The sequence below is a fragment of the Pongo abelii genome, chromosome 22 (genome assembly GCF_028885655.2).
Source record: "Pongo abelii isolate AG06213 chromosome 22, NHGRI_mPonAbe1-v2.0_pri, whole genome shotgun sequence".
NCBI lineage: Eukaryota > Metazoa > Chordata > Mammalia > Primates > Hominidae > Pongo > Pongo abelii.
This window is the reverse complement of record NC_072007.2, coordinates 55936566-55963429: the sequence shown is the minus strand read 5'-3', so window position 1 is coordinate 55963429 and position 26864 is coordinate 55936566. Positions and strand designations below refer to the sequence as shown.

General features: G+C 59.0%; 1 protein-coding gene across 8 annotated transcripts in view; it reads left to right on the top strand.

Annotated features, from left to right (window-relative positions):
* SLC19A1 (solute carrier family 19 member 1) overlaps positions 1–26864 on the top strand; it is a 59996-nt gene that overhangs the window by 21133 nt on the left and 11999 nt on the right. For 2 of the 8 annotated variants that reach the window (XM_054542648.2, XM_054542649.2), the window contains exons 3-5: positions 15034–15271; positions 20638–21397; positions 22073–22274. In XM_054542648.2, coding sequence (XP_054398623.2) covers positions 15034–15271; positions 20638–21397; positions 22073–22274 — 1200 coding nt within the window. The other 6 variants (XM_024239370.3, XM_024239371.3, XM_054542650.2 and 3 more) reach the window with 6 other exon arrangements.

Here is a 26864-nt window from a genome sequence, read left to right as displayed (position 1 = left end):
GTGACTGTAGATTATAGCACACAGCCATCATGTGTTTTGTGCAGTGTCCTCCTATCAGCACAAACGCAGGGACAGGGTGGACGGGCGGACCAGCCCAGAGACTCCCGTGTCAGGTCAGACTCATGGCCCAGGAATGACCTGCAGGCTCCGCATTAGGGGTCTGGGACCACACCCAGGGCCAGGATGAGATTGGCCCCAACCCACTAAGACCCGCTCCACTCCGCTGAGACCAGCCCCTCTCTGCTGGGGCTGGCGCTGGCGCTGTCCCGGGTGCCCTGTTCTGGGCGAGAGGCTGTCTGCTCTGCTGGTGACTGCGGATTATAGCACATGCTTATCCCTCCTCCACATGGTCCTGAGACCTGGGCCTGGGTAGGAACTGGGTGTCTCTGCACATTCGAGGGCTGCAGTCCTGGCCTGGCCTGAGCCTCCGGGTGGGTGTTGCTCTCCCCAGGGGCTCTCCCTGGGGCCCCCGACCCAACAGCCACCAATGTCCACACTGCCTGCTGGTGGCACAGCCTGTGGGTCTCCCTGGAGCGGACAGGAGGGCAGTTTTTTTCTTTCCCTGGGACACTCCTGAGAGCTGGACCAGCCTGACCCCCGCTGCTCAGGCCGGGAGGGAGGTCCTGAGGCCAGGATGTAGCTCCCCTGGGCAGACACAGACACAGCAGCAGCAGCCCAGCCTCTTCTTTGGCCCATCGCAGACCTCTCTGGTCCGGCAGTGGCCTCACCCACTCCCTGGGGTCATCACTGTCTCCTCCTGAGAAGGCCGTCAGTCCCCACCACACAGCCAGCCCTGTGGAGTGGTGGAGACCGTGGGTCAGACACTCGGGCGGACACCTTTTGTAGAAAAGCAAATTCCATCCCATGCTCTGAGGAACGCACCTGAAACAGCCATAAGGAGGCCGCACAGGAAGCCGAGGTCTCAGGCCAGCACGGCGGCAGAACATGCAGGTGGTGTGGGTCCATCTCCACGCTGCCTTAAAGTACGGACATAAAGGTGTGGACGTGCAGGGAGGCGCGAACCCCAGTCACAGCAGGGCCCTTCACTCTGGCAAACTTGACAGATACCCCAGAAAATGCATGAATGAGGCTATCAAAGATTGAAATCCCACTATTTGCAATTTAGATTTTATTCATGTAAAACACGATGTGCATAGAGAATATGCATTTTTCGAAAGCCCATGAAAATGTTTAAAAGGTAACCCAAAACCAAGCCACAAATTGAAGCTCAAAACAATTTCACAAAATGAAAACCTGCTTAGGCCATGTTCTTTTATCTTAACTTTATAAAATATTAATGAAACCAACAAACAACAACATCTGGCTACTGGAAACGTTTGAATCATTCTCTGAAATGAGTCATGAGTCCAAGAGGAAATCAAGCAAAAATCACGTCCTACCTAGAGGCTGACGGCAATAAGTGACACAGCGTCCATGGGCCTGGCCAAAGGTGCCCAGTGAGAGGAATGAATTATTAAATGGTTTATTATTCCTAGTTTTATTCAAATTAAAGGAACATAGCAGTTAACTCAGAAACTAGAACAGAAAAGGAACAACAAAGTCAACAGGAAAAAGAAAAAATAATGAGAAAAGCAGAAATTAATTAATTGGAAAGCAATTAAAACTTGATTATTTTTGTTTTTTTCCTTTGAGATGGAGTCTCGCTCTTGTCGCCCAGGCTGGAGTGCAGTGTCTCGGCTCACTGCAACCTCCACCTCCCGGGTTCAAGCTATTCTCCTGCCTCAGCCTCTTAAGTAAAACTTGAGTTTTTAGATCCAAAAGGTAGTTCCTTGAAAGAAAATAAGAGGAACAGAGAGTGCAACCAACCCAGGTGCAGCTGGGCCTGTGAAGAACAGGAAAGGGACTAAGACGATGGGGAAGGTGGAGGGAGGGGGAAGGTGGAGGGAGGGGGAAGGTGGAGGGAGGGGGAAGGTGGAGGGAGGGGGAAGGTGGAGGGAGGGGGAAGTGGGTGTTGTGGGGAGGAGAATGGAGGCAGGGGCCAGTGCAGGGAAGGTCGGGGAGGGCGGGGGAAGGGTTGTGGGGAGGCGGGGGTGTTGGGGGTGGTGGGAGGGAAGGGGACGGAGAGGCGGAGGAGAGGGGAGGAACATGGAGGAGGGGGAGGAAGGCAGAGGAGGGAGGCAGGGAGGGGAGATGGGTGTGGGGGGAAGGGAGGTTGAGGAGAAGGCAGAGGAGAGGAGAGGGGTCTGCAGACTGCACGCCCCTGCACCCCTGCATGTGAAAATTGAGAGGGAACGCCAATCATCCAGGAACACGTGAATACAGAAACATTCGGAAGAAGACGACGAAATCTGCGTGCAACAAAACCGCGGAAGCCCGGGGCCTGCAAGGCTGAGCCTCCCAGCGGGGCCGCTGTGATCCTGAACCGTGGATGGAGAGCTGGCTGTGGTCTCCCCTTGGCTGGGAGAACTGAGCTCCGTCCTGCCCACATCTGCCTGTTTGTTTCATGCAGTTCCACTCTGGATCTAATAAGACCGTGTAGTCAAGGAAATTCCAGCTGGAGAACCAGCCCTTTCCACCTGGAAACGTTCACTTGTGCTTGTGGACGGGGTGGCAGGTGGCCCACGGGAAGAAGGGAGCACAGAAGACCCCGTCTCCATGGGGTCTGGCATACGGGGACCTGAGGTGTCTGTGGGGGCTGGAGAGAACCAACAGCTGCCACCTGAGGACACAGTCTCACGTGACCCTTTGGGGCTCAGAGGCCTCGGGGGCAGGAGGCGCCTCCCCGGGAGGGAAACACCCCAAACCACGGAGGTGACCAGGGCGGTGCATGGAGTGTGGGAGAGACCAGGTGCCAGCCTGGGCTGGGTGGGCAGGAGCAGGATGCACAGGAGCCCAGGAGGAGCTGGGATGCGGTGGGCGGTACCCCACACTGATCCCCACTGTCCACTTTTGGCCAATCCTGCAACATCCATATTTGCCAGCCTGGCCGGGGAGAGACAGTTCCCAAGATGTCGGAGAGTTCGGGGCTCTGCAGCCTGGGAGGGCCTGGGAGGGCTGCCCTGGGGCTAAGAAGGGGCAGAGATGGGGGTCTCTGTGGGGACAAGATGTGAAGGAGGTAACATGGAGACCTACGTGGCTGGAGCATACTGGACCTGCACCCCATCTGCAATCAGGAGCCACAGTGTGTGCCCGGCTGTACCCTCCCCACCGTCCACCACCCCCCACCTGTCCCCCTCCCCACAATCCACCACGTGTCCCCCTCCCCCCTCCCCACCACCCACCACCTCTCCCCCTGCCCCTCCCCCATCCCCCTCCCCACCACCTGTCCCCCTGCCCCTCCCCCCACCTGTCCCCCTCCCCACCACTCACCACCTCTCCCCCTGCCCCTCCCCCCGTCCCCCTCCTCACCACCCACTACCTGTCCCCCTGCCCCTCCCCTGCCACATCACTCCCCTTTTCTCCCGAGGCTGAGGCCATTCTGGGTTCTCCCTTGTAACCAGCTGAGGCCTGGATTGTCTCCCAAGAGACACGAGAGGGCTTGGAGCATTCGACTTGCTTCCAGGCCTTTCACCCACTTCCAGCAGTGCAGGCTTTTAAAAAACAATTTTATTGACGTGCAATTCATATGCCATAAATTGCACCCATTAGAAGCAGTTGTTAAACATGTCTGACAGATGAACACAGCCATTAACCTCTACCCCCATCAGACACAGAACAATTCCACTGACCCCGAGCCTCCACCACAGGCACCTGCTTACCTGCCTCCTTCCAGGACGGAGCCTCCCTCCCCCACAGATGGACTTTCCCAGGCTGGACTCTGGCCCCCCAGTATGAGGGTGCTGAGACTCACTCAGTTATTTCCTTTTAGTTTGAGTAGTCCCTGTTCTGTGAATGTACTGTGTGTTCATCCTTCATCCCATAATGGATATTCGGGTTGTTGCCAGTTTTTAGCAGTTACATGAGAGAACAGGGTACAACTCCTGTGCATGGGCTTTTGTGGGATCATGCATTCATATCTCTTCAGCAGATGCCTAGGAGTGGAACTGTGGTTCATAAAGTAGACACATGTTAAACTCCACAAGAAGCTGCCCCACTGTTTTCCAAAGTGTTTGTAACATTTCACATCCCCACATACTGCTCCACAGCCTTGCCAACACTTAGTATTGTCAGCTTCTTAAATTTTAGCCTTTATAGTAGGAGTGGTTTGGTACTTCAGGCCTTAATGACAAAGGATTATGATATTTATGATATTAGGTATATTTTCACATCTTAAGTGTTCAAATCTTTTGCATATATATATTTTTATTTTTTTATTTTTTGAGACAGAGTCTTACCCTGTCGCCCAGGCTGGAGTGCAGAGGTCAGATCTCGGCTCATTGCAACCTCCACCTCCCAGATTCAAGCAATTCTCCTGCCTCAGCCTCCTGAGTAGCTGGGACTACAGGCACCCGCCACCACACCAGCCTCATTTTTGTATTTTTAGTAGTGAAGGGGTTTCACCATGTTGGCCAGGCTGGTCTTGAACTCCTGACTTCAAGTGATCAACCTGCCTCGGCCTCCCAAAGTGCTGGGATTACAGGTGTGAGCCACTGTGCCCGGCCTCTTTTGTGTGTTTTAAGAGTGGGCTATTTTCTTATTACTCAGTTGTAAGGGTCACTTATGTGTCTGGATACAAGTCCTGTATCAGACACAAGGAATATGAATGTTTCCTCCCACGTGTGGCCTGACATTTTGTTTGCTTCCTGTGTCACTGGACACAGATCTACAAGTTTGACAGTGTTAGCTTTTAGTTTGGGTCTATCAGCCATCTCAAATTAGTGTTTGTGAAAGGGACGTGATAAAGTCTGATGTTCATCTTCCCCTGTGGATATCCAGCTGTTCTTGAACTATGTGATCTAGAGACCACCCTTTCCCCAACTGAATTACATGGACACCCTTGTTGGAAATCTGTTGTCTGTGTGGGTGGTCCTATTGCCAGACTCCACCAGCTTCCCTTGGCCTCCATATCTCTGAGCTCTCCGACATCGCTCTTCTTAGTCACAATTGTTCTGGCTATTGTAAGTCTTTTACATTTCCATCTCAATTCTGAATCAACATCTCGATTTCTAAAAAATAAGCCTGTGAGATCTCTATTGGATTGCACTGAATCTATGGATCAATTTGGGGAGAATGTTCACCTTAATAATGAGCCTTCCAATTGTCAATGAAAAGAGTCAAACTATGTAAAATATATGAAGAGATTTATGCTGAGCCAAATATGAGTGACCATGGCCCTTGATGCAGCCTCAGGAGATCCTAAAACATGCGTCCAAGGTGACTGGGCACAGCCTGGTCTCACACATTTAAGGGAACATGAGACACCAATCAAATACATGTAAGATATACACTGCTCTGGTGTGGAAAGGTGGGACAATCTGGTGGGGGCTGGATTCCAGGTTATAGGTAAAGCTAAACATGTCGGGATTGGCAATTGGTTGAAAGAGTTATTATCAATAGAAAGGAATGTCTAGGTTACAGTAAGGAGTTGTGGAGATCAAAGTTTTAGCAGCAGATGAAGTCTCTGGGTTGCAGGCTTCAAAGACTAGATTCTAAATGATTCTTATCAGACTCAAGGTGTGTGTTGACGTTGAAAGTTGGTCGGCTTTCTCTGAATTCCAAAAGGGGGTCAGGTGTAATGACGAGTATCCATCCCTCCCTTCCCCTCGTGGCCTGAACCAGTTTTTCAGGTTAACTTTGGAATGCCCTTGCCCAGAGGAGTGGTCTGTTCAGAGGGTTGGGGGCTTAGAAGTTTATTTTTGGTTTACACAATCCATGAACAAGGTCTGTTTCCCCCATTTGTTTAGCTCTTCATTAATCTCTCTCAGTAATGTTCTGCAGATTTCAGTATAGAGAATTTACACATTTTTCATTAAATGCATTCTTAGATATTTTCTGATTTTCAATGGCATTGTAAATGCTGTTTTTCAAATTCTGTCTTCCAATTATTTGTTGCTAGATTATAGAAGCACAATTACTTTTGTATATAGACTTAGTATCTGATGGCCTTGCTAAATGCCTTATTATTTCTAGTATTTTTGATAACCTGTTAGGATTTTCTGCCCTGAATTGCATCATCTGTGAACAGAGACTCTGCCGCTTCCTTCCCAATCATTTTGTCTTCTAACGTCATGCTTAGGTTTCTCAAATAGCTTGCTTGCAACCAAGATACATGCCTGTGATTGTGGTGGAGCTTGATGTAAACCTCCTCCGACCCCAGGATGTTCCTGTAGCCGGACATCACTCCACCTGTGGGCAGGAGGGTTATCACCTCCAAGTTCTGCAAATGAGGACCAGGCAGCGTAGGCTTCAAATTCCACCTTGCACTGGCCAGATTTCCACTGGTTATTTCAATGTTTTTTGAACACTCTCTTGTTAGATGACATTATTTTAAACAGCTGCCTTGTAATTCCAAAGAGGTTCAAACCTCCCCCTTTCCCTAGTAAAGATGGGCTATTTAAGCACAATTTTGTGAAAGTCTGCCTGTAGGGAGACTTGGGGGCATCGGGATTCAGTGTTCTGCTGCTGGGCCAGGCAAGGCTCAACTGGGAGGGGCTGGGCCTGCTGGGGCCACTGTCCGGGGCCCCAGTAGGGCTCGGAATTCAACTCCATGCCCAGAGGACCAGGTGGGACACACTTCCAGGGAAGAAGTGTGGCAGGCACAGGCCCAGGTTAGCCCCACTGCTGTGACAGGCTGTGACAGGCTGTGAGGGTCCTGCGCTCACCTGGGGGATGTGAAAGCCGGGAGCTCCTGGGCTCCAGGCAGGCCAGGGACAACGCTTCTTCCTCTGGGCTTTGCTTCTCCGCTCAGCCGCCACAGGGCTTCTGGCTTCACAGAGAAGGTGCTGAGGATGGTGGCCTGGCTCAGCCTCTGAGAGGATGGGGGCCACAGCTGCAGGCAGGCCTGGGCTTGCGGCTAGTGCTGGGAGGCCTGACACAGGGGCATCCATGTCAGTCCCCCTTCTCCAGACCTTTGGGCCCCTAGGACCTTGTGATGGACCACCCCTGGCCACTGGGAGTGTTAGGAGGTCAGCTCGTGGAAAAAGTGGGGGCAAAGGCTCGGCGGGAGTGGGGGCTGGAGAGAGGGGCAGCTGCAGCAGAGACTCACAGGCCAACAAGAGGCTGGGGGCGAAGGCCTGGCGGTGGGGGGCTGGAGAGAGGGGCAGCTGCAGCAGAGACTCACAGGCCAACAAGCGAGGCAAGGCATTTACAGGGTGCACTGCACCTCTACCAAGCAGATTCAGATGGGAGCAGAAGCACCTGTCATTCAGCAAGGTGAGACTGGGGGGACGCCTGGAAGTGTGGGAGGAAAAACTGGCTGAGGCCACGTGCAGGCCAGTTCACTGCACGTGCTGGGGCGTGGCAGGCCGGTCCGTGCCCGTCTTCCTGCGTATGGGGTGCCGTGTGCACAGGAGCATGCATGTGTATGTGTCTCTATCTCTGTATGTCTGTGTCATGTGTGTCTGTGTGTTTACGTCTCTGTATCTGTGCATATGTCTTGGTGGTGTCTGTACGTGTGTGTATATGTGGGGAGGGCTGTTTTTGTGTTGCTATGAAGGAATACAGAGACTGGGTATCATAAAGAAAATAGGTTTAACTGGCTCACGGTTCTGCAGGCTGTACAGGAAGCATGGTGCCAGCATCTGCTCCTGGTGAGGCCTCAGGAAGCTTCCACTCATGGTGGAAGGTGACGGGGAGCCAGCGTCAGATAGCAAGAGTGGGAGGAGGGGAAGGAAAGGGGGGGTCCCGGACTCTTTTAAACAACCCGCTCTTGAGTGAGCTAACTGAACAAGAACTCACTCATCACCAAGGGGATGGTGCTAAGCCATTCATGAGGGATCCGCCCTCATGATCCAAGACCTCCCACCAGGCCCCACTTCCAACACTGGGAATCACATTCCAACATGAGATTCGGAGGGGACAGAGAATCCAAACCACATCAGTGTGTGCGTGTGTCTGTGTGTGTCTCTGCACATCTGCGTGGATCTGTGTGTCTCTGTGCATGTGTGTCCATGTATTAGCATTTGGTCCAAGCCTTGCTTCCAGAGCCACAGCTACCACAACAGCACCAGCTGAGGGAAAGGGCTGCTCGAATGCCACTGCCTCCCTGATGCTGACAGGGACCTTAACCACAGGGACAGCCCTGCGTCTCTCCAGCCAAGGCAGAGGACTGGCCGGTTGGTCTCAGAAGGCAGTGGGTGGGCAGGGTCCTCGTTCTCTGGCAGAGATTTCTTGGGCCTGGACTATGGGTGCTAAGGCTGCCGGGGAGTGGGGGCCCAGGAGCTGGGGATGGGGCACTGCTGTGGGGTGGGCTGCAGAGCCCACCTGAGCCCCTCCAGGAGGGGAAGGGGTCTCTGCAGCTTGCAGCCCCCAGACATCACTGTATATGGCTGGAGCCTACAGGCTGGAGGGCGGGGATCCACACCGCTGGGCCCCTGCTGATCCCTCCAACCCAGGGCTTCTCCCAGGGACCAGCTCTCCCTCCCATCCCTGATGCTCAGGCACTTAACTATTTGACAAACCGATGATGAAACACGCAAGGACGGGGACCGCTGGAGGCTCATGAGGCCCCCCAAGCACAGGATCCATTCCCAGATGCCAGTGTCACTCCCAAGTCACCTGCTTTTGTAAGTCTCTATTTTGGGTGGAGCCCTCTGGAAGCCCACGCCCCGCTGTCTGTGGCCACTCCTCACAGGCCTCGATGGAGGTCTCTGTAAGGTCTTCACGAGTCTCCTGGCTCTTCCCTCAGAGCAGCTGCCTCCAGATTACAACTGCCAAGTGCTGTTGGTGGCTGCAGCCCCACCTCCCCACTCCGAAGCACCTCCTGCAGGAAACCTGGGCCTTGTGTGGCTGGGGAACTCCCAGGACTCCTGCCACGCAAGGGGACCGGAGGGCAGCTTGGGCAGGCCCCTTGCGGGCAGGGGTGGATTCGCTCGGCTCCACCTGGCCGGAGAGACAGGTGAGGGACTGGTCTTTGTGGGTCCTGCGGGGTCCCCTTGGGGCTGTGGCTCCCTGCCTTACTGTCTCCAGGCGCGAAGGGGGTGGGAGCCATCCTTCTATGGGAAGGGGTCTAGGAGCCCCGCTGCTGTTCATCCCCACTTCCCCTCGGCTTCCTGGCCTGCCCTGCGCGTAAAAGGGAGCAGGCTGCCCTGGCAGAGCTGGGGCCGGCTCTTCTCTGCCTGGAGGGAAGGAAAGGCCCCTCCTCCTCCGCGTTGCCCCTCCCGTCTTCCAGCAGGGCCAGGTTCTGCCCGCCCGTGGAAAAGGCCAGTACTGGGGAGAGAGCCAGGGCTCCCACGAAGCAGGGGAGCCCTCCAGGCGAGGCGCTCCATCCTGTAGTGTTCCCTTAAATTCTGCAAGCTACCCCAGAACCCCCATTTCCAGCCAACAAATCCTTTTTAAGTTCCTTTTAGATTTGTTCGTGTGGCTTGCTACACTCAGGACTCTGGAAAGAAGGCCCAGGCCAGAGCTTTGGGCAGGCGGCCATTTAGGGCAAAGGCCCTGTGTGGGCTTCCTGGTGGGGTTGCCCGGCTGGTGGGCAGGAGAGCCAGAGCACCCCCCACACCAGGAGGCAGGTCGTGGACTGTGCTGTCTACACTCGGGAAGGGGTGCATTCCAGGGGCTGCTGCCCCAGACTCACCGCTCACCTGGGACCCGCAGTCTTGAGCTGTGGGTGCCACGGTGGCCGTCCCCTTCTGTTCTGTGCGGCGGACTTCCCGGCTCCTCCTTAGCCTTGGGGCCCCCACAGCCCTCGGCTTGGCTTCCCTCCCCATAGCCAGGGGCTGGATAACTCCAGGGTAAAGTGACCCTGTGGCCCCCCACGTCCCCCCGTGTCCTGCACAGGCCCTGGGCTTTCGGCGGTGCTGTCTGCTGCAGCCCCACACCTTCCTAGGAGAGTGGCCCAGGCCCCCCTCCCTGAGTGTGACTGCGCTGCCGTCTGCGAGGCCTGCGCGGGTCTCCCCGGGGCTCTCCCTGCTGAGATGGGGACTGGTGGCCCCGGGCCACGTCCTGGATCCGGCTTGCTCCTTGGTACAAGCCCGTAGGGGTCACGGTCAGGCAGGAGGGCGGGCAGCAGGGTCCTGGGGGCGCCGAGTTCGAGGCCGTGCGGTCCCCAAGAGCAGGCTGTGCGTGTCCCTGTTGGAGCCCCACGAAGGTGGCCCAGGGCCACCCCTGAGGGCCCGTGGGCCCGACCCGCGTCCCGGATCCAGCTTGAGGCCAGGAATGCAGGTGTTTAAGGTGCCAAAAGGAAAACGCACAAGGCCTCGTCGAGGAGGTGGGGGTCACGAGGGGGTCCAAGGAGGGGACTGGGGGTGGGAAGAACGCGGGGGAGAGGGATGGCAGGGTGCCCGCCCGAGGGACCGACACCTCCGCGAGCGGCACCCCGGGATGCTGACGCCGGCGAGGGTGGGGGCCCGAGGGGCGGTCGGGGTCAGGGGGCGGCCCCAGGGGTAGGGCCGCAGCACGGGGGGCCGCGTGACCCGGGAGGCGACCGGATGGGGAGCGGCCGGCGCCGGGGCTGGGAGAGGGCCGTGGGCGGGCGCGGCCGTGGGTGGGAGGATGCCCCGCGGGGACGCTCCTGCCGCAGCGCCCGGCCACGCGCGAGGCCCCGCCCTCAGGACGCGTCCGGTGGGACGGACCCGCCCTCCCCGCAGCCGCGCGCCCGCCGCGCCGCCTTGTGGGCGCTGTAGTCCCGGAGTCCGCGTGCGCGGGGCCGGGTCCCGGGAGCCCCAGGGCAGCCGCCCCGCCGAGTCGCAGGTACTGGTGGGGAACGGGGCCACGGGGCCGCGTGTCGGGGGCTGCGGGGTGTCTCGGGGCCCCGGGGTGAGTGCGGGGCGCGGGCCGAGGTTTGCAGGACCCTGTGAGGTGAGTGTGGGGGCTGGCGCTGGGGTCCGCGGGGCTCTGGGGAGGGTGCGAAGGCTTGGGCCGGGGTCTGCGGTCTGCAGCCTGGGGTCTGGGGGGCCCTGGGGAGGGTGCGGGGCGTGGGCCGGGGTCTCAGCGGGGGTCGCGGTGGCCCGCGCCTGGCAGAACGGTTGCTGTGCAGCGGGTTTCCCGCCGCTAACTTTCCGCCCCAGCCTGCTAATGGGGTGGTGAGTCCCGCCCCCCAGCCTGCCCTCCGCGTCATCCTGGGGCGCCAAGTCCCACCCCCGGGTCTGGAGGAACGCGTGGATCCGGCGTTCGCGCCCAGGCACGTGTTGCTTCGGGACGGGCCAGCCGGCGGGTGAACCCTGCCAGCCACGCGTGGGGCGGGCCCCTGGCACATCTCCAGGCCATTGTCTCCTGTGCCAGAAGCTTTGTAGGTGCAACTTCCCCTTGGAGCAGCTGTGGGTGCGGATCCAGCGGAGCAATCCCGAGGCGTCTGAGAGACAGCCTGGACAGCCGCTGGAGCCTTTCCCGAGTGGGTCCTTCCAACACCTCTACAGCAGGAAAGCCATCCCCCTAGGGTCCTGTCCATCGGAAACTCCTGTCCTGGGGAGTCTGGCCTGCCTGGCCTCAGGACACAGGCTAACTAAGCTGGCCCCGAAATCCAGAATGCATCCAGAGGGAAGGTGGGATAAAGTCTTTGGAGGTGCCTGTCGGCCGCCCTGTAAAGAGGTGGCCTCCCCCTACGGAGACCCGAGAATCCCCGCATAGGCCAGATTCAATCAGCAGAGCCGAGGTCCCTGTGGCCCAGTGCACCTGCCTGCCCTGTCCAGGCCTGGGAGCCAGGCTGCATCTCACTGGCCCCCTTTGCCTGGATGCCACCTGTGCGCTGCTTGCTGCCATTGCTAATTGCTTTCTTTCCAAAGGGGCTTTGGTGGATTTTTATAATTCCAGATAGTACAGTTATCTGTGCTGGACACAGACGAGAAAGAGTGCTTCTCGGGTGTTTGGGCCTGCAGCAGTGATAGCCGGAGGGTCTAATTATGCTGTTAGGAACCCTGAACTTGGTCATCTGAACGGGGGCCAGAGGGTGTGCAATGCTTTCTTCTTCTTTTTAAACTAGCAGGCGTTCTAAAAAACCTAACGAACATTCTTGGTTAGCCTTCCAGAGTAGGAGCTGGTTTAAAGACGGAATGATAGGTGGCATTTGCTTTTGTTTTGATTGCGGGTCTCCGGCCTTCTCAGGTGCTTGGAAGGACAGGGCCTGGGTGGGGGTGGTCACTGGGGACAGTGGGGCCGGGGATTTGTGGGGGCTGTTACAACCTTCTCCTGAAGGCAGGGATTCTCGCTGCTTCCCCATGGCCCTCCTGTCTGGCCAGGGACTTCCTTCAGATGCCGGGAAGAGGCCTCAAGCTGTATGGGACTGGGCTGGGGTCTGGACACTTGGAGTCTAGGCGTCCCCTGGCTTGGGGCTGCGTTTCTATGATGGTGACCAAGTTCCCTATCTTTCCTCTTGGAGGTGGTCTTGGCCGTGATGGCCGAGCACCTGTCAGTGGGCTACGTTTACCGCACGTAAGTTGAGTGTGCTGGCAGCAGAGGCTGACTGTTAAGACCAGCAGCACCCCCTTGCTGGCTGAGACTCTGGCTGTCTCCCCAAGGAAGGAATGTTCTGGTCGCTTCTGGAGGTGGCACCTTTCAGAACAGGGGGCCCAAGTACCCAGGGCTCCTGAGCCCCTGGGGGTCCTGTGGGTGGGGATCTGACTCCTGCAGCCATGGACTGTGGGCCCAGACTCTGGGCTTAGTTCAGCCCCTGATGGCTCCCCATTGTCTGCGGTGATCTGGTTGCTCTGGTTGTCTGGGTATCGGTGCGCCTGTCTAAACCTGCTGACTGGTGGGAAAGTGAACTTGACAGGGAGTCCCAGGGCTGAATGGGTCTCCCAGTGGGGAGGGGTGGGTGTGGTCTGAGGTATGTCCAGCTCTACCTGATGCCTCTCTGGGCATCAGGGTCCCTGGTGATGGAGCCCAACCTTTGTGCACTGATCTTCCCAGCTGTTGACAGGCCCTGAGGAGGCGTGGAAGGTGAGGCCGAGGCAGGCGACCGTCAGATCTGCCTCAGCCTTGCAGTGGCCCCTGTCCGCGCTTCCTCCTGCCTGGCTGGCTGTTTTCATTCTGGCCCTTTGAGAACTTCTAGGGTCCTGGCTGCCTCCAATGGAGGGTGCTGGTCCCATCTTCTTCCCAGCTGTGCCCTGCCATGGAAACCTCGAGGTTCCCCTAACCCTTCCCCCTCTTCCCTGCGGCCCCCATTGCAAGCCCACCAGTCTCTGCCTCTTAAGAGCTTCCCTGCTGTCACCTGTGTTCCTTCAGACATGAGTGTGTAGAGGTGTCAAGACAGGACCCCAGATGATGCTGATGGCTTTGTCTAAGTGGCCTGGGGAGGGTCTCTCTCTCCGGTCCCTGAAGGCAACCTCTTTCCTAAGCCTGTGTCAGGTTGGGGGCGGTTCAGGGAGCACTTCCAGCCTGAGTGGTCTCTGATACCTGGAGACTGAATGCTGAGAGCCTGGGGCAGATTTTCCTAGGGGTCCCTGGACCCCCAAAGCTGGCCCCACATCGAGGGATGCTCTGAGCCCCTGCTAGAGGGTTGGAGGAGACTCTCCTCAAATCCAGACCCTCTGCAGACCCCCCTGCCACCCTCCCAAGCCGGCCCTGTGGTGAGGCAAAGTTGTCCGACTGTGTCAGCCCAGTGCAGATGGGACGGCGACCCCGCCCCACAAGGCTGCTCAGCTGCCCTCTGCGTGTGCTGCATCCCCACCCCACCTGAGCAGCAGACGGCCTTTCCACACGCACTCTGCCAGGGCTGGCCTCCGGGAGCAGAGGTCAGCTGATACAGACGTGAGGTGCACCTGTGTGGGACCAGGGCTGGGTCCACCTCATGGGGTTGGCTTGGTGTGGGCGCCTGACACACTTGTTTATGGCAGCTCACTTTTGACTTACTTGAAAGAGAACTTTACACCGAGGCCTTAAATGGAAAACCAGAGCCACGTGGCACCTGGAGACATGATTCTGATAAGTGGACAGGCTCCTGCCCCACAGCTAGAAGGCACGATTTGTGGTGGTGAGACGTGCTTTTGCCCGCACCGGAGGAGCCTTTCTCCTGGGCAGAATCAGGACCGAAAGAGACAAGCCCTCCAGTGTGCCGCGTGCTGCTGCTGCTCCGCCACGTGCCCTGGCCGTGTGGGGTGGGGGTGCTGGCGGGATGGTCCCCAAGGTTGGATGCATGTTGCCTCGTGGATAAAGGCCCGTGGTCTAGGGTGCTCCATCTGGAATGTGTCAGGTCCACTCATGGCTCCTGCCAGCTGCTTTTGTCTAGGGTAACCTGCCTCCGGGGATGCTGGGGTCCCTGGGCTCAGGGCCTGGGCCCAGCTCCATCCCATCCTCCCTCCCATGTATGCTTCAGCCCTGGCTGCCCTCAGCCCCCTCGAGGACACCTGCTTTTCCCTCTGCCCTTCCCTCACTGTGGGCTTGGCCTGCATGCCCTCCGGCCAGGGCACGGGGGCAGGTGCATTCCCCACGCTCATGTGCAGGATCCGACCCCAGACTGATGGGGACCTGAGGCTGGTACCTGCAGCCACCTGCCGCTGGCCACCTGTGGTGTGACCAGGTGTGTCCCCAGCCTCCAGCAGTGTCCATTCCTGCCTGTGCCCTTCCTGGGCCACCTGGGTGCCGCTAGAGCAGCAGCAGGCACGTGGGCTGCCTTCAGGCCTGTGGGGTGAGGTGTGCCCGCCCGACCACCACAGCCACACGTACTGCCCAGCAGTGCCATGAGTCTAGTGTGGCCCCAAACCCTAAATTTTGTTAGTTTAGTTAATATAGTAAGTCAATTAGTTAATTAACTTGGTTTTGATTGGCATTTAAATCACTCCATGTGGCTGGAGACTTCCCTCAGCCTCGGAGACCCTGGAGGTGGTGACGGCCTGGCCTGGGGGACTCTGGAACGGCTCAGGTGTAGGTGGCTCCCAGTTTGGTGCTACGGGGTGTGGATGGGTCTGGGGTCTGCATTCGTCTCCAGGGTGGTGTTTGGTCCTGAGTGGCGAGGAGGAGGCCGGCACTGGGCCTCGTTTTGCGGGGTAGGGAGGCTGCAGACCATCTTCCAAGGTGCCCTGACTCCACCCCTCCTTCCAGGCAGAGCGTCACCTTCGTCCCCTCCGGAGCTACACGTGGCCTGAGCAGCATGGAGCCCTCCAGCCCAGCGGTGGAGAAGCAGGTGCCCGTGGAACCTGGGCCTGACCCCGAGCTCTGGTCCTGGCGGCGCCTTGTGTGCTACCTTTGTTTTTACGGCTTCATGGCGCAGATACGGCCAGGGGAGAGCTTCATCACCCCCTACCTCCTGGGGCCCGACAAGAACTTCACGCGGGAGCAGGCACGTGGGTGCAGGGGTGCGGGGGCGGCCGCCAGTGGGTGGGCGGGGAGGAGTTTCTGGAATAGGCACATGGGCACCGGGGTGCCAGGGCGCTTTTCCTGTTGGATGCGCGAGCACTTGAGGCTGGAGTGGGTGAGTGGCCATGTCAGCTGATAATATGGTCCCAGAGGGAACCCGGCTGGGGTCTCACACCCCCTGCAGCGGACACCATCAGATGGAGGGGCCTGGCTTCGGCCTAGTAACCAGGCTAGATAAAAAGTGATATTGTATCCTGCAGAGAGGGAGCCTGCCCCACCCCACCTGCCAGGCCGGGCTCATCAGCCCTCCTGGTGAGGAAGCCCATGTCCAACCCTGCTGGGCACCTGCCTTCAATAGAGACTTAGTGGCTATTTACCTAAAGAGATTATTGAAGGAATTTTCATTTTACTCAGCCGTGAGGACAAAGGGTCTTATTGAAACTGTTCTAATAGACTTACTCCCAGTCACGGGTCTCTCAGGCCACGTGAACGGTGGAGGCGGGAGCGGCCCTATCTGAAGCAGTTTCCTCCTGAGCTGTGGGGTCCTTGTCCATAAGGCACATCCGCACAGAAGGAACCTGGAAGCCTTTGGGAAAAGCGCTCTCACAGGCTGCCGGCCCAGCTGGTCACCCTGACGCCCCATCCCAGGGCCCTGGGCCTGCTCACCTGCCCATCCCAGCCGCCGTCCCCGTCCTCTGCACCCACATTGCTGACGCTAGGCATGCCTCTTGTTCCCTGTGTCTCCTGGCCGGAAGCCGGGCCCTACCCCTCCCAGACCCTAGAATTGTGAAACTGATGCGCAGCCGAGGGGTGTGCTCTCGGGACAGTGGAGGTGCTGCCCTTCCCACGTGCCGGGCTCAGAGCACCGTGCGGTGTGATTGTGTCTCGTCCCACGGCCAGCACTGCTAACCGCCAGGCTGGGTCACTTTCCAGGCGAGGACAGGGTCTTGCCCTGGCTCCGGCTGTCGGTGGTGGGGCTGGGGCTGGAGCGGCGGAGCCATCTCCTTGACCCCTCATGAAGTGCCTTCTGCTCCTGGCCAGTCCGCCCCTCTCCCTGCCACCCACTGACCAGATGGCATCTCTGCTCTTAGTGGAGGGCCACTGTCCACCACCAAGGTTATTTATAGGGATGAGCATTATGTGTGGTGTTTCCCTTAAAGTAACAAAATAAGAAAAGTCTCTAGAGCGAAAATGTTTAAATCCCATCTGCCTGCCCTCTCATGTTGCACATTAACGGATTAAAAAGTAGATTCCAGAAATTAAGCCATTCCACCAGGCCTTGGATGTCATCAGAGGGACGATGGGTGCAGGCGCTCTGTGCACCTGCCACTTGGTGGGGCCCCCTGATCCCAGCCCCTCTGGCTGCAGGAGAGGCCCGGGGAGAGCTTCATCACGCCCTACCTCCTGGGGCCCGACAAGAACTTCACGCGGGAGCAGGCACGTGGGTGCCGGTGTGCGGGGGCGGCCACCAGTAGGTGGGTGGGGAGCAGCTTCGGGGGTAAGGGAGGCCCGGCCTGCCAGGACTCGCCAGCCCCTGTTGTTGCCAGGCTTCTGTCTAGGAAGTTCACTAAGTGGTGTCTTGTGACCCAGCTTTGGCAAGTTGCTCTCCTGCCCAATCTGACTTGAGAGACGTTCCACGTGGGTTCGAGGCTGTTCTTAAGCTGCGCCTCCTGGGTTGAACTACAAGGTGCTTATCTGCTGCTTTGCTGGAGGTGATTAGGGGATTCCGGCTTCTCCCACCGCAGGTGATGGCTGCGGGTAGAGTACGAGCTGGCAGCCTCAGGCAGTGGGCCTTGACCCAGCTGGCCCGGGTTGGCACTTCCAGCTCACTCCTGGGGCAAATGCTGCTTCCTCTGCAGCCTGCCACAGGCTGCCCATGTTCCCCTCACCAGCTCGGGTGGGCTGCTGAGCGCCGGCCGTCTGGCCACTGTGAGGAGCGTGGTTTCCTTTGCTCACATTTGCCCTGCCTCCATTTCTCCCGCCGTGGGCCGATGTTCCGGGGCAGCCCTGCGGTTGCTGTCCTTCTTGGACCTGGTTCCCTTTTCTGCCTCCTGGGGACCCCGTGCCCTTGGGATTGGACTGGCTGTGTGTTACATACGGTGTTTCTCTGGAGTCATTTTGAATTTGGCCAAATTTCCCTCCAGGGTTTCTGCTTTGAGTGTCAGCTGAGAGCGCTTTCCCCGGCCGAGTCCGTGAGGTGCTCCTGGGTGGGTTGAGGGTGCCGGGGCCCCCGCTGGAACTGTGCTGTGTGGTGGGAGCTGCAGCCCCCGCCCTCCTCCAGGGAGACCCCCTGGCCCAGGACCCTGTGCACAGCAGTCCCTCCTGACCTGCAGACCATGCCCCATCCCCAGCCAGCCCCTGTTGGGTGCCCTTCTGTGGCATCCAGTCCTGCTGCCCATGCCTGACCCTGCCCTCGCATCCTGCCTGCCTTCAGGCCTTGCCCACCTTCCTGCCTGCCTGTTCAGAGAAGCTGCCCTGAGGCCGTCTGGGCGTAGATTTGGGCGCAGCTGCCTGCACTCTGCCCATTCAGCCTGGACCCCAACCAAGACCTGTGGAGAGCACGGCCGACGCTGGGCTCAGGCAGCAGGAGGCTGTCCTCGTGTCAGAGCCATGGCCGCCTGACAGATGCCACCTCCCTGCTGGGACCGTTGTGGGGGCCCCTCCCCCAGCAGCCTTGTAAGTGGGACGCAGGTCACAGCTCTGGGCAGAGCCTCCCTGCTGTCTGCCTGCCAAGGCTGAGGAAGGGGGAGTAGGGGCCGTCGAGGAGGTGCAGGGAGAGGAGAGGGAGGGCTCCGGGTGGGTGTTAGGGGGTGTTCAGGCTCCACCTTGACCCCGTGGTCTGCCAAGGGGGAGCTCTGCACTCAGACCCTCAACTAAGACCAGGAGGTGCCTGATGAGGCCCCAGCCTGCAGAGCCAGCTCCTGGTGGAATGAGGCATGCTCCATTCATTCAGAGGTGGTGAGGCTTCTAGGACCCCTGGCCGCCCTTTTCCAGAGAGCCGTGGGGTCTGGGGAGAGCCTCTCTGCTGGCTGGCTACCATTTTGACTCTGGGCTGTGGGCAGGACCTGTGCCCTGGCCAGGGGCTGGGGCTGTCATGCCCCCGCGCGACCTCCTGTGTCTGGGGGTCGGGGGTCCCTGAGGTCCTAGGAGGGCCCGTGCCTCTGAGCCGCTTCTTTCGGAATCTGCAGGGGTTCTCTGGGCTGGCCCTGAGGAGGAGCCTCCCTCAGTCGAGCAGGCCATCAGCCAGGAGAGCTTGCCCACAGAGGGACTGTTTGATGTCCCCAGGACATTGCTGTAAACACAGTGCAGAAGCCGATGGCTGGCCCTGAGGCTCTCTGTGACCCGACGTGGTCACTCAGCCTCCTGGCACATGACCTGCCCTCAGAGTGTCCCGGAATGTCCTGAGCAGGACGGAGTGCGGGAGGGACCTTGGGTGCCTGGTGCTGCTGGGACCACAGCCTTTGGGTCAGCCTGGCCTCCATGAGGGTGCAGGCTCCGGGGTGCGACCTCAGGGTGCCCTGAGGTGGGGTCTCTGGGCAGCCTTCCCCTGAGCCCCTGGGAAGCTTCTCAGCATGCCGGCCTGGCTGCAGGTCCTATTGCCCAGCTGTTCACAGTAGCCGGTGGCCAGGCTCTGAGCACATCGGGCCACACATCTTGGGTGTGCCAGACAAGAGGCTGAGAGGCCCTGGGGAGGCGGTGTGGCTCGGTGCAGCACCCCCTGTGCTGACCCAGGGTTTGGTCCTGTCAAGTGTGGCTGGCAGGGGCTGAGGTCACCTGGGGCAGCACGAGTAGGGCTGTGGGGTTGCTGGTGGTCAGGCCTGAGTCAGGTGGGGCCTGCTGGAGGCCCAGAGTCCACCAGGGCCCTGCTGGCTCACCTGGTACCAACCTCCAGTGGATCTGAGGTGGGGTCTGGTGGGGCCTGTGGGTGGGGCCACCTGCTGAAAATGCACCTGGGCCCCAGGGGAGGCTCCAAGCGTAGGGTGGCTCCCACATCAGTCCCCAGGGAGGGGCAAGGCAAGCAGCTTGGCCTCACAGGGGTGGGGCCTCTTCCTCTGGACTGTGTCCAGGTGTGCCCAAGTGTGCCCGCAGCAGCCCTGGCCCCTACCAAGACAGCTGAGGATGTTTGGTGCCTGCCTGGAGTAGAGTCTGGGGCAGTGCCCTCTGACCTTGTCCTGTAGGAGGTAGCACCCCCAGCCCCATGCCCAGCTCCACGTTCCCATGGAAGGTGGATGTGTGTTGAGGCCACAGGCCTGGAAGCCAGGCCTGGAGTGTCCACCATCAGCTCAGTGGCCAAGGCTGTGGAGCTGGGTTCCCACATAGCATGTGATGGAGGAGGTGGGGGTGGGCAGGCTGACAGCCTGTGCTCCCCCTCCTGGGTGGGTGCAGGGCGGCTACAGGGGCGCTTGCCCCGCTCCCTGCCCCTGGGTTGGAGTCTGGCCTTAAAGACCTTGCTCTGAGGACAAATGTGAGATGGGAGTGCGCAGCCCAGGGCCCTCTGCCCTACCCCACACCCTCTCTTTCCCCTTCTTCCCCTTCCTGTCTTTCTTCCCCTGCTGGGTTCCCCCACGAACAGTCCCTCCCACGAACCTGCTGTTCCTGATCCTGCCCTTCCTTTCTGTGTCTTCTGTTTTTGTCTCTCTCCAGGAAGGATGGAAGGAGCTTGTGCTGGTGTGAATGTGTATGGGTTACAGCTGTGTTTTCCATGTTGTTTAAAATGAAATAAAACCATGTTTTTATTCTATTAAAAATAGAGAAGCTGGCTGGGTGTGGTGGCTGGTGCCTGTAATCCTAGCACTTTGGGAGGCCAAGGTGGGCAGATCACCTGAGGTCAGGAGTTCGAGACCAGCTTGCCCAACATGGTGAAACCCCATCTCTACTAAAAATACAAAAATTAGCTAGACGTGGTGGTACGCACCTGTAATCTCAGCTACTCGGGAGGCTGAGGCAGGAGAATTGCTTGAACCTGGGAGGTGGAGGTTGCAATGAGCTAAGATTGTGCCACTGCACTCCAGCCTGGGCGATAGAGCAAGACTCTGTCTCAAGAAAAAGATAAAAATAAAAATAGAGAAGCTTAGATGAACAGGATTGTTAATAACGATTCCTTCTGTGGCCACTGCCAGCTTTCTGCAGGCAAACGCTCCCAGGCTCCCGGGAGGGTCGGGAGCCAGAGGTCCCTGTTCAGAGAGGACGATGCAGTGGGACATGGGACGGGGCGTGCTGGGGAGAGGGGGTCACACCAGGCAGTGTTGGGGCAGGAAGCCGTCAGCAGCCATGACCTCGCGCGGTCTGTGTCCGCCGCAGCGGCAGCATTGCTAACGCCTGGTGGGGCGCACGCCCGCCTGTCCGCAGGTCACGAACGAGATCACGCCGGTGCTGTCGTACTCCTACCTGGCCGTGCTGGTGCCCGTGTTCCTGCTCACCGACTACCTGCGCTACACGCCGGTGCTGCTGCTACAGGGGCTCAGCTTCGTGTCGGTGTGGCTGCTGCTGCTGCTGGGCCACTCGGTGGCGCACATGCAGCTCATGGAGCTCTTCTACAGCGTCACCATGGCCGCGCGCATCGCCTATTCCTCCTACATCTTCTCTCTCGTGCGGCCCGCGCGCTACCAGCGTGTGGCCGGCTACTCGCGCGCTGCGGTGCTGCTGGGCGTGTTCACCAGCTCCGTGCTGGGCCAGCTGCTGGTCACCGTGGGCCGAGTCTCCTTCTCCACGCTCAACTACATCTCGCTGGCCTTCCTCACCTTCAGCGTGGTCCTCGCCCTCTTCCTGAAGCGTCCCAAGCGCAGCCTCTTCTTCAACCGCGACGACCGGGGGCGGTGCGAAACCTCGGCTTCCGAGCTGGAGCGCATGAATCCCGGCCCGGGCGGGAAGCTGGGACACGCTCTGCGGGTGGCCTGCGGGGACTCAGTGCTGGCGCGGATGCTGCGGGAGCTGGGGGACAGCCTGCGGCGGCCGCAGCTGCGCCTGTGGTCCCTCTGGTGGGTCTTCAACTCGGCCGGCTACTACCTGGTGGTCTACTACGTGCACATCCTATGGAACGAGGTGGACCCCACCACCAACAGTGCGCGGGTCTACAACGGCGCGGCCGATGCTGCCTCCACGCTGCTGGGTACGCATGCCCTGGTCCCCGAGGCTCCTTCCCCCAGAGGCTCCCCGTCCACCTCCCCCTGCCCCGTGGATCCTTCCCCCGGAGGCTCCCTCTCCCGCCCCCTGCCCTATGGATACCTTCCCCCAGAGGCTCCCTACCACCTCCCCCTGCCCCGTGGATCCTTCCCTGGAGGCTCCCCGCCACCTCCCCCTGCCCCGCGCATCCTTCCCTGGAGGCTCCCTCTCCCGCCCCCTGCCCTATGGATACCTTCCCCCAGAGGCTCCCCACCACCTCCCCCTGCCCCGTGGATCCTTCCCTAGAGGCTCCCCGCCACCTCCCCCTGCCCCGTGGATCCTTCCCTAGAGGCTCCCCGCCACCTCCCTCTGCCCCGTGGATCTTTCCCCGGAGGCTCCCCCTCCCCGCCTCCTGCCCCGTGGATCCTTCCCCCGGAGGCTCCCCGCCACCTCCCCCTGCCCCGTGGATCTTTCCCCGGAGGCTCCCCCTCCCCTCCCCCTGCCCCGTGGATCTTTCCCCGGAGGCTCCCCCTCCCCGCCTCCTGCCCCGTGGATCCTTCCCCCGGAGGCTCCCCCTCCCCACCCCCTGCCCCGTGGATACCTTTCCTCAGAGGCTCCTGCTACCTCTCCCTGCCCCGTGGCCCCCCAGGGCCGCTGCAACGCCGCATCCCTCTCCTCTCAGGAGCCATCACATCCTTCGCCGCCGGCTTCGTGAAGATCCGCTGGGCGCGATGGTCCAAGCTGCTCATCGCCGGCGTCACGGCCACGCAGGCGGGGCTGGTCTTCCTTCTGGCGCACACGCGCCACCCGAGCAGCATCTGGCTGTGCTACGCGGCCTTCGTGCTGTTCCGCGGCTCCTACCAGTTCCTCGTGCCCATCGCCACGTGAGTTCCAGAAGGGTGGGAAGCCGGGAGCGGGCAGGCGCCAGGATCAAGCCCCGCGCTTCGCTGGGTGCTCCCACCTTCCTGCCGCGCCCCAGCAGTTGTGCCACTGCTGGCCCCGCCAGCCACCCGGAGCTGACCAGGGTCCCCACTTGCCTCTCCCTGGGACCTCGGGCATCCCTTCCTGTGCCGTCCTGCTGCTCCCCCAGGCCCTCCGCGCTCCTCTTTGAAGCCTGCTGGGCTCACAGCCTTGCCCGGCTCCCAACCCCACCCTCCAGGTCCCGGGCTGCTGAGACCCTATCCAGGCAGGAGTGGGAGCTTGCACCTGTGTGAGTTCATCCTCAGCTTACACTCACACCAGGCACTCACACCACACACACCACACACTCATGAACACACACCACATGCTCACAGAGCGACACACCACATACCACACTCACACATGGACACAACACATGCTCACACACGGATACACACCACACACATGGACACCCACCACACACACATGAATACACCACACGTGCACACATGGACACCCACCACACACATGAACACACACTACATGCTCACACATGGATACCCACCACACACTCATGACCACACACCACACGCGCACAGATGGACACTCACCACACACTCATGAACACATACCACACGTGCACACATGGACAAACACCACACTCACACATGGATATATCACACATGAACACACCACACACACGGACACACACCATGCTCACACATGGATATATCACACATGGCGACACACTACACATGGACACACCACACACACAGACACACAACGCACACTCACATGAACACACCACATGCTCACAGATGGACACACCACACAGACACACCACACACACGAACACACACCACACACACATGAATGCACCACATGCTTACACATGGACACACACCACACACATGGACACACCACACCCTCACAGATGGACACACATCACACTCACATGAACACAACACATGTTTACACATGGACACACTACACACTCACAGATGGACACACACCACACACACGGACATACAACACACGCTCACACGTGGACACAGCACACATGGACACCCTACACGCTCACAGATGGACACACTCCACACTCACACATGGATATATCACACATGTACACACACTACACATGGACACACCACACAGACACAATGCATGCTTACATGAACACACCACGCACTCACACATGGACATACCACACACATGAACACACACCACATGTTCACAGATGGACATCCACCACACACACGAACGCACCACATACTTACGCATGGACACACATCACACACATGGACACACCACATGCTCACAGATGGATACACACCACACATGGACACACCACACACACAAACACACACCACATGCTCACAGATCGACACCCACCACACTCACATGAATGCATCACATGCTTACACATGGACACACACCACACATGGACACACCACATGCTCACAGATGGATACACCACAGAGACACACCAGACACACGAACACACACCACATGCTCACAGATGGACACCCACTACACTCACATGAATGCATCACATGCTTAGACATGGACACACACCACACATGGACACACCACATGCTCACAGATGGACACCCACCACACTCACATGAATACACTACATGCTTACCCATGGACACACGCCACACACAGACACACACCACACACTCACATGGACACACCACATGTTCACGGACACCCACCACACTCACATGAACGCACCATATGCTTACACATGGACACATCACACATGGACACACCACACACGGATACACACCACACTCACATGAACACACCACATGCTTACACATGGACACACAACACATGCGCACACATGGACACACACCACACGTTCACACATGGACACACCACACGTTCACACTTGGACACCCAACACGTTCACACATGGACACACGCTCACACATGGAGATACGCACACATTGACACACTCCCACCACATACTCAGACCACACACACTGACACACTCAGACACTGATGCTGTGCGCTCACACTGGCCCCTGCCTCCCTGGACCTGCCCCCTCTTTCCTGCCCGCTGGGAGGACTTTGGCCCCAACTCAGTTCCCCTTCCTGGGCTTCCCCTCTGGGGTGGCCTCCGAGCCCTGTCTCCCTCCCTCCGTGGGTCATCCCCCTGGGCCTTATGCTGGTCACGAGCCTGTTTGAGCTGAGAGCACCCTCCTGACCCTTGCATTGTGCCCTCTGCGTCGGTGGCCTCACCCCTGCAGCATTCTGCCTGGATGTGCCCGGCCCTGTACTTCCCCGTCCTCCCCACATGCAGGCAGCAGTCTCCTGGCATGGGCAGCCCGGCCCACCCTTCTTTCCCACCCCTGCCATACTCAGGGCCCCTTCCGCTCCTGTGTGGCCGCCTTCTCCACGCTCCCCGAGGCCCACACTGGGCTCTTGCCGTCCCCAGCTCGTGAAGGCCCGGTGTGATCTTGCTCGGGCCCCCCTCCCTGACCTGCCAGCACTGTGGAAAGGGCCAGGGCCTCTGCCGATGTGCTGTCCCATTGCTGCATTCAGGGGGACAACGCCTGAAAGGTTTTAGTTATAAAGTCATTGATGCCCATCGCAAAAAAATCCAACACAGTGCAGCAGCGTGCAAAGCAGAAAACCGCTGTTTGCTACGGGGAATCCCAGCATTTTCTGCTTGTCTGTGTTGGGCTGATGTCAGACACAGGTGCAGGTGGTCACTCCCGGTCATGAGTGGTGGGCCTTACAACCCATCCCCAGTCTATGGGTAAAGTCACCGTTTCCATTTTTCTTACACAAGAAAAACACTGAGATGAATGCCCTTCTACCTACATTTTTGTTTCCAAATTCTAATAATGACCCTCAGGTGGATTCCTGGAAGGGGAATGGCCAGGTTGGAGAGTATGTGCTTTTGAAAGAAGGTTTCTGTCAATATTGCAGGTACCCTGCAGGCTGGCATGCGGGCTTCCTCCCGTCGGGATGGTGGAGTGGCCTCCCCACCCTCCCTGAGTCCCTGACGGGCCGGCTGGGCTCCCAGCCTTTCCTTAACCAGAGCGAGGCCGGCCGGCCTGCTGTGGACTGAGTGGCCCCTGTGTGTCTCCTGACTGTGTTGGGACTCGGTTTCCTCCCTGCTGATCTGGGGAGCATTCATCTGTGTCATGTATTTTCAATCACCTGTGCCCCCATCACACCCCACACTTGTTTGCCTTTAATTCAACTCACAGTGTTTTCTGAGTGTCCTTGGAAGCACCCTGGGGGCTGGCCTGGGTTCTGCCCTGCCCAGCGCCGGCATCCAGAAGCTCGTGTTTGTGCTGGGTTCTCCCTGTTGTTCGTCTGCCCTTTGTCCCACTGACTTGCTCACCAGGACCTCTGTGTGCTTCTCATCCTCCCTGCCGCCCGCCTGCCTGCCCCCCCATCTCCACTGTCCCCCCATCTCCAGTGCCCGGCAGCACAGACACCTCTGCCCTTCTCTAAAGGGTTCCTGGGCATTTTTGTTTATTTTTTCTTCAGGTGAACTTTAGGACATTTTTTGTCCAGTTCTTTTTTTTTTTTTTTTTTTTTAAGTACTTTGTGGATTTTAATAGGAACTGCATCCGAAGCCTAGTTTCTTTGCAGAGCACTAGAAGCCTGGTGTGTCACCTCTCCATGTCAGGAATGTGGTGCCTTCATTCCTGGACATGTTCATGCCACGCTCACCTCCAGGGCCCGCCGTAACTGGCTGCCACTCACCTCTAGGGCCCACCCTGCCCGGCTGCCACTCACCTCCAGGGCCCGCCGTAACTGGCTGCCACTCACCTCTAGGGCCCACCCTGCCCGGCTGCCACTTACCTCCAGGGCCTGCCCTGCCCGGCTGCTGCTCACCTCCAGGGCCCACTCTATCTGGCTGCCACTCACCTCCAGGGCCCGCTCTGCCTCCAGGCCCCCTCTCCCCGCCAGCTGCCACTCACCTCCAGGGCCTACCGTATCCAGCTGCCACTCACCTCCAGGGCCCACTCTGTCCAGCTGCCACTCACCTCCAGGGTCCCCCTCCCCCAGCTGCCACTCAACTCCAGGGCCCCCCTACCCAGCTGCCACTTAACTCCAGGGCCCCCCACTACCCAGCTGCCACTCAACTCCAGGGCCCCCCCCCACCCAGCTGCCACTCAACTCCAGGGTCCCCCCTACCCAGCTGCCACTCAACTCCAGGGTCCCCCCTACCCAGCTGCCACTCAACTCCAGGGTCCCCCCTACCCAGCTGTCCCTCACCTCCAGGGTCCCCCCTACCCAGCTGTCCCTCACCTCCAGGGCCCCCCCTACCCAGCTGCCACTCAACTCCAGGGTCCCCCCTACCCAGCTGCCACTCAACTCCAGGGTCCCCCCTACCCAGCTGTCCCTCACCTCCAGGGCCTGTCCTGCCTGGCTGCTGCTCACTCACCGACTTTCTAATTTATGGAACATTTAACCATGAAAGACTTTTGTTTCAGACTTTTCTGTCTGTGCCCAGAGGTTCTCTTGATAATGATTTTCTGAGCGTTTTGAGATGCCTGTGACCTGGTCTGTCCCAGAGCTCATGGGAGCCCTTCCAGGCATCT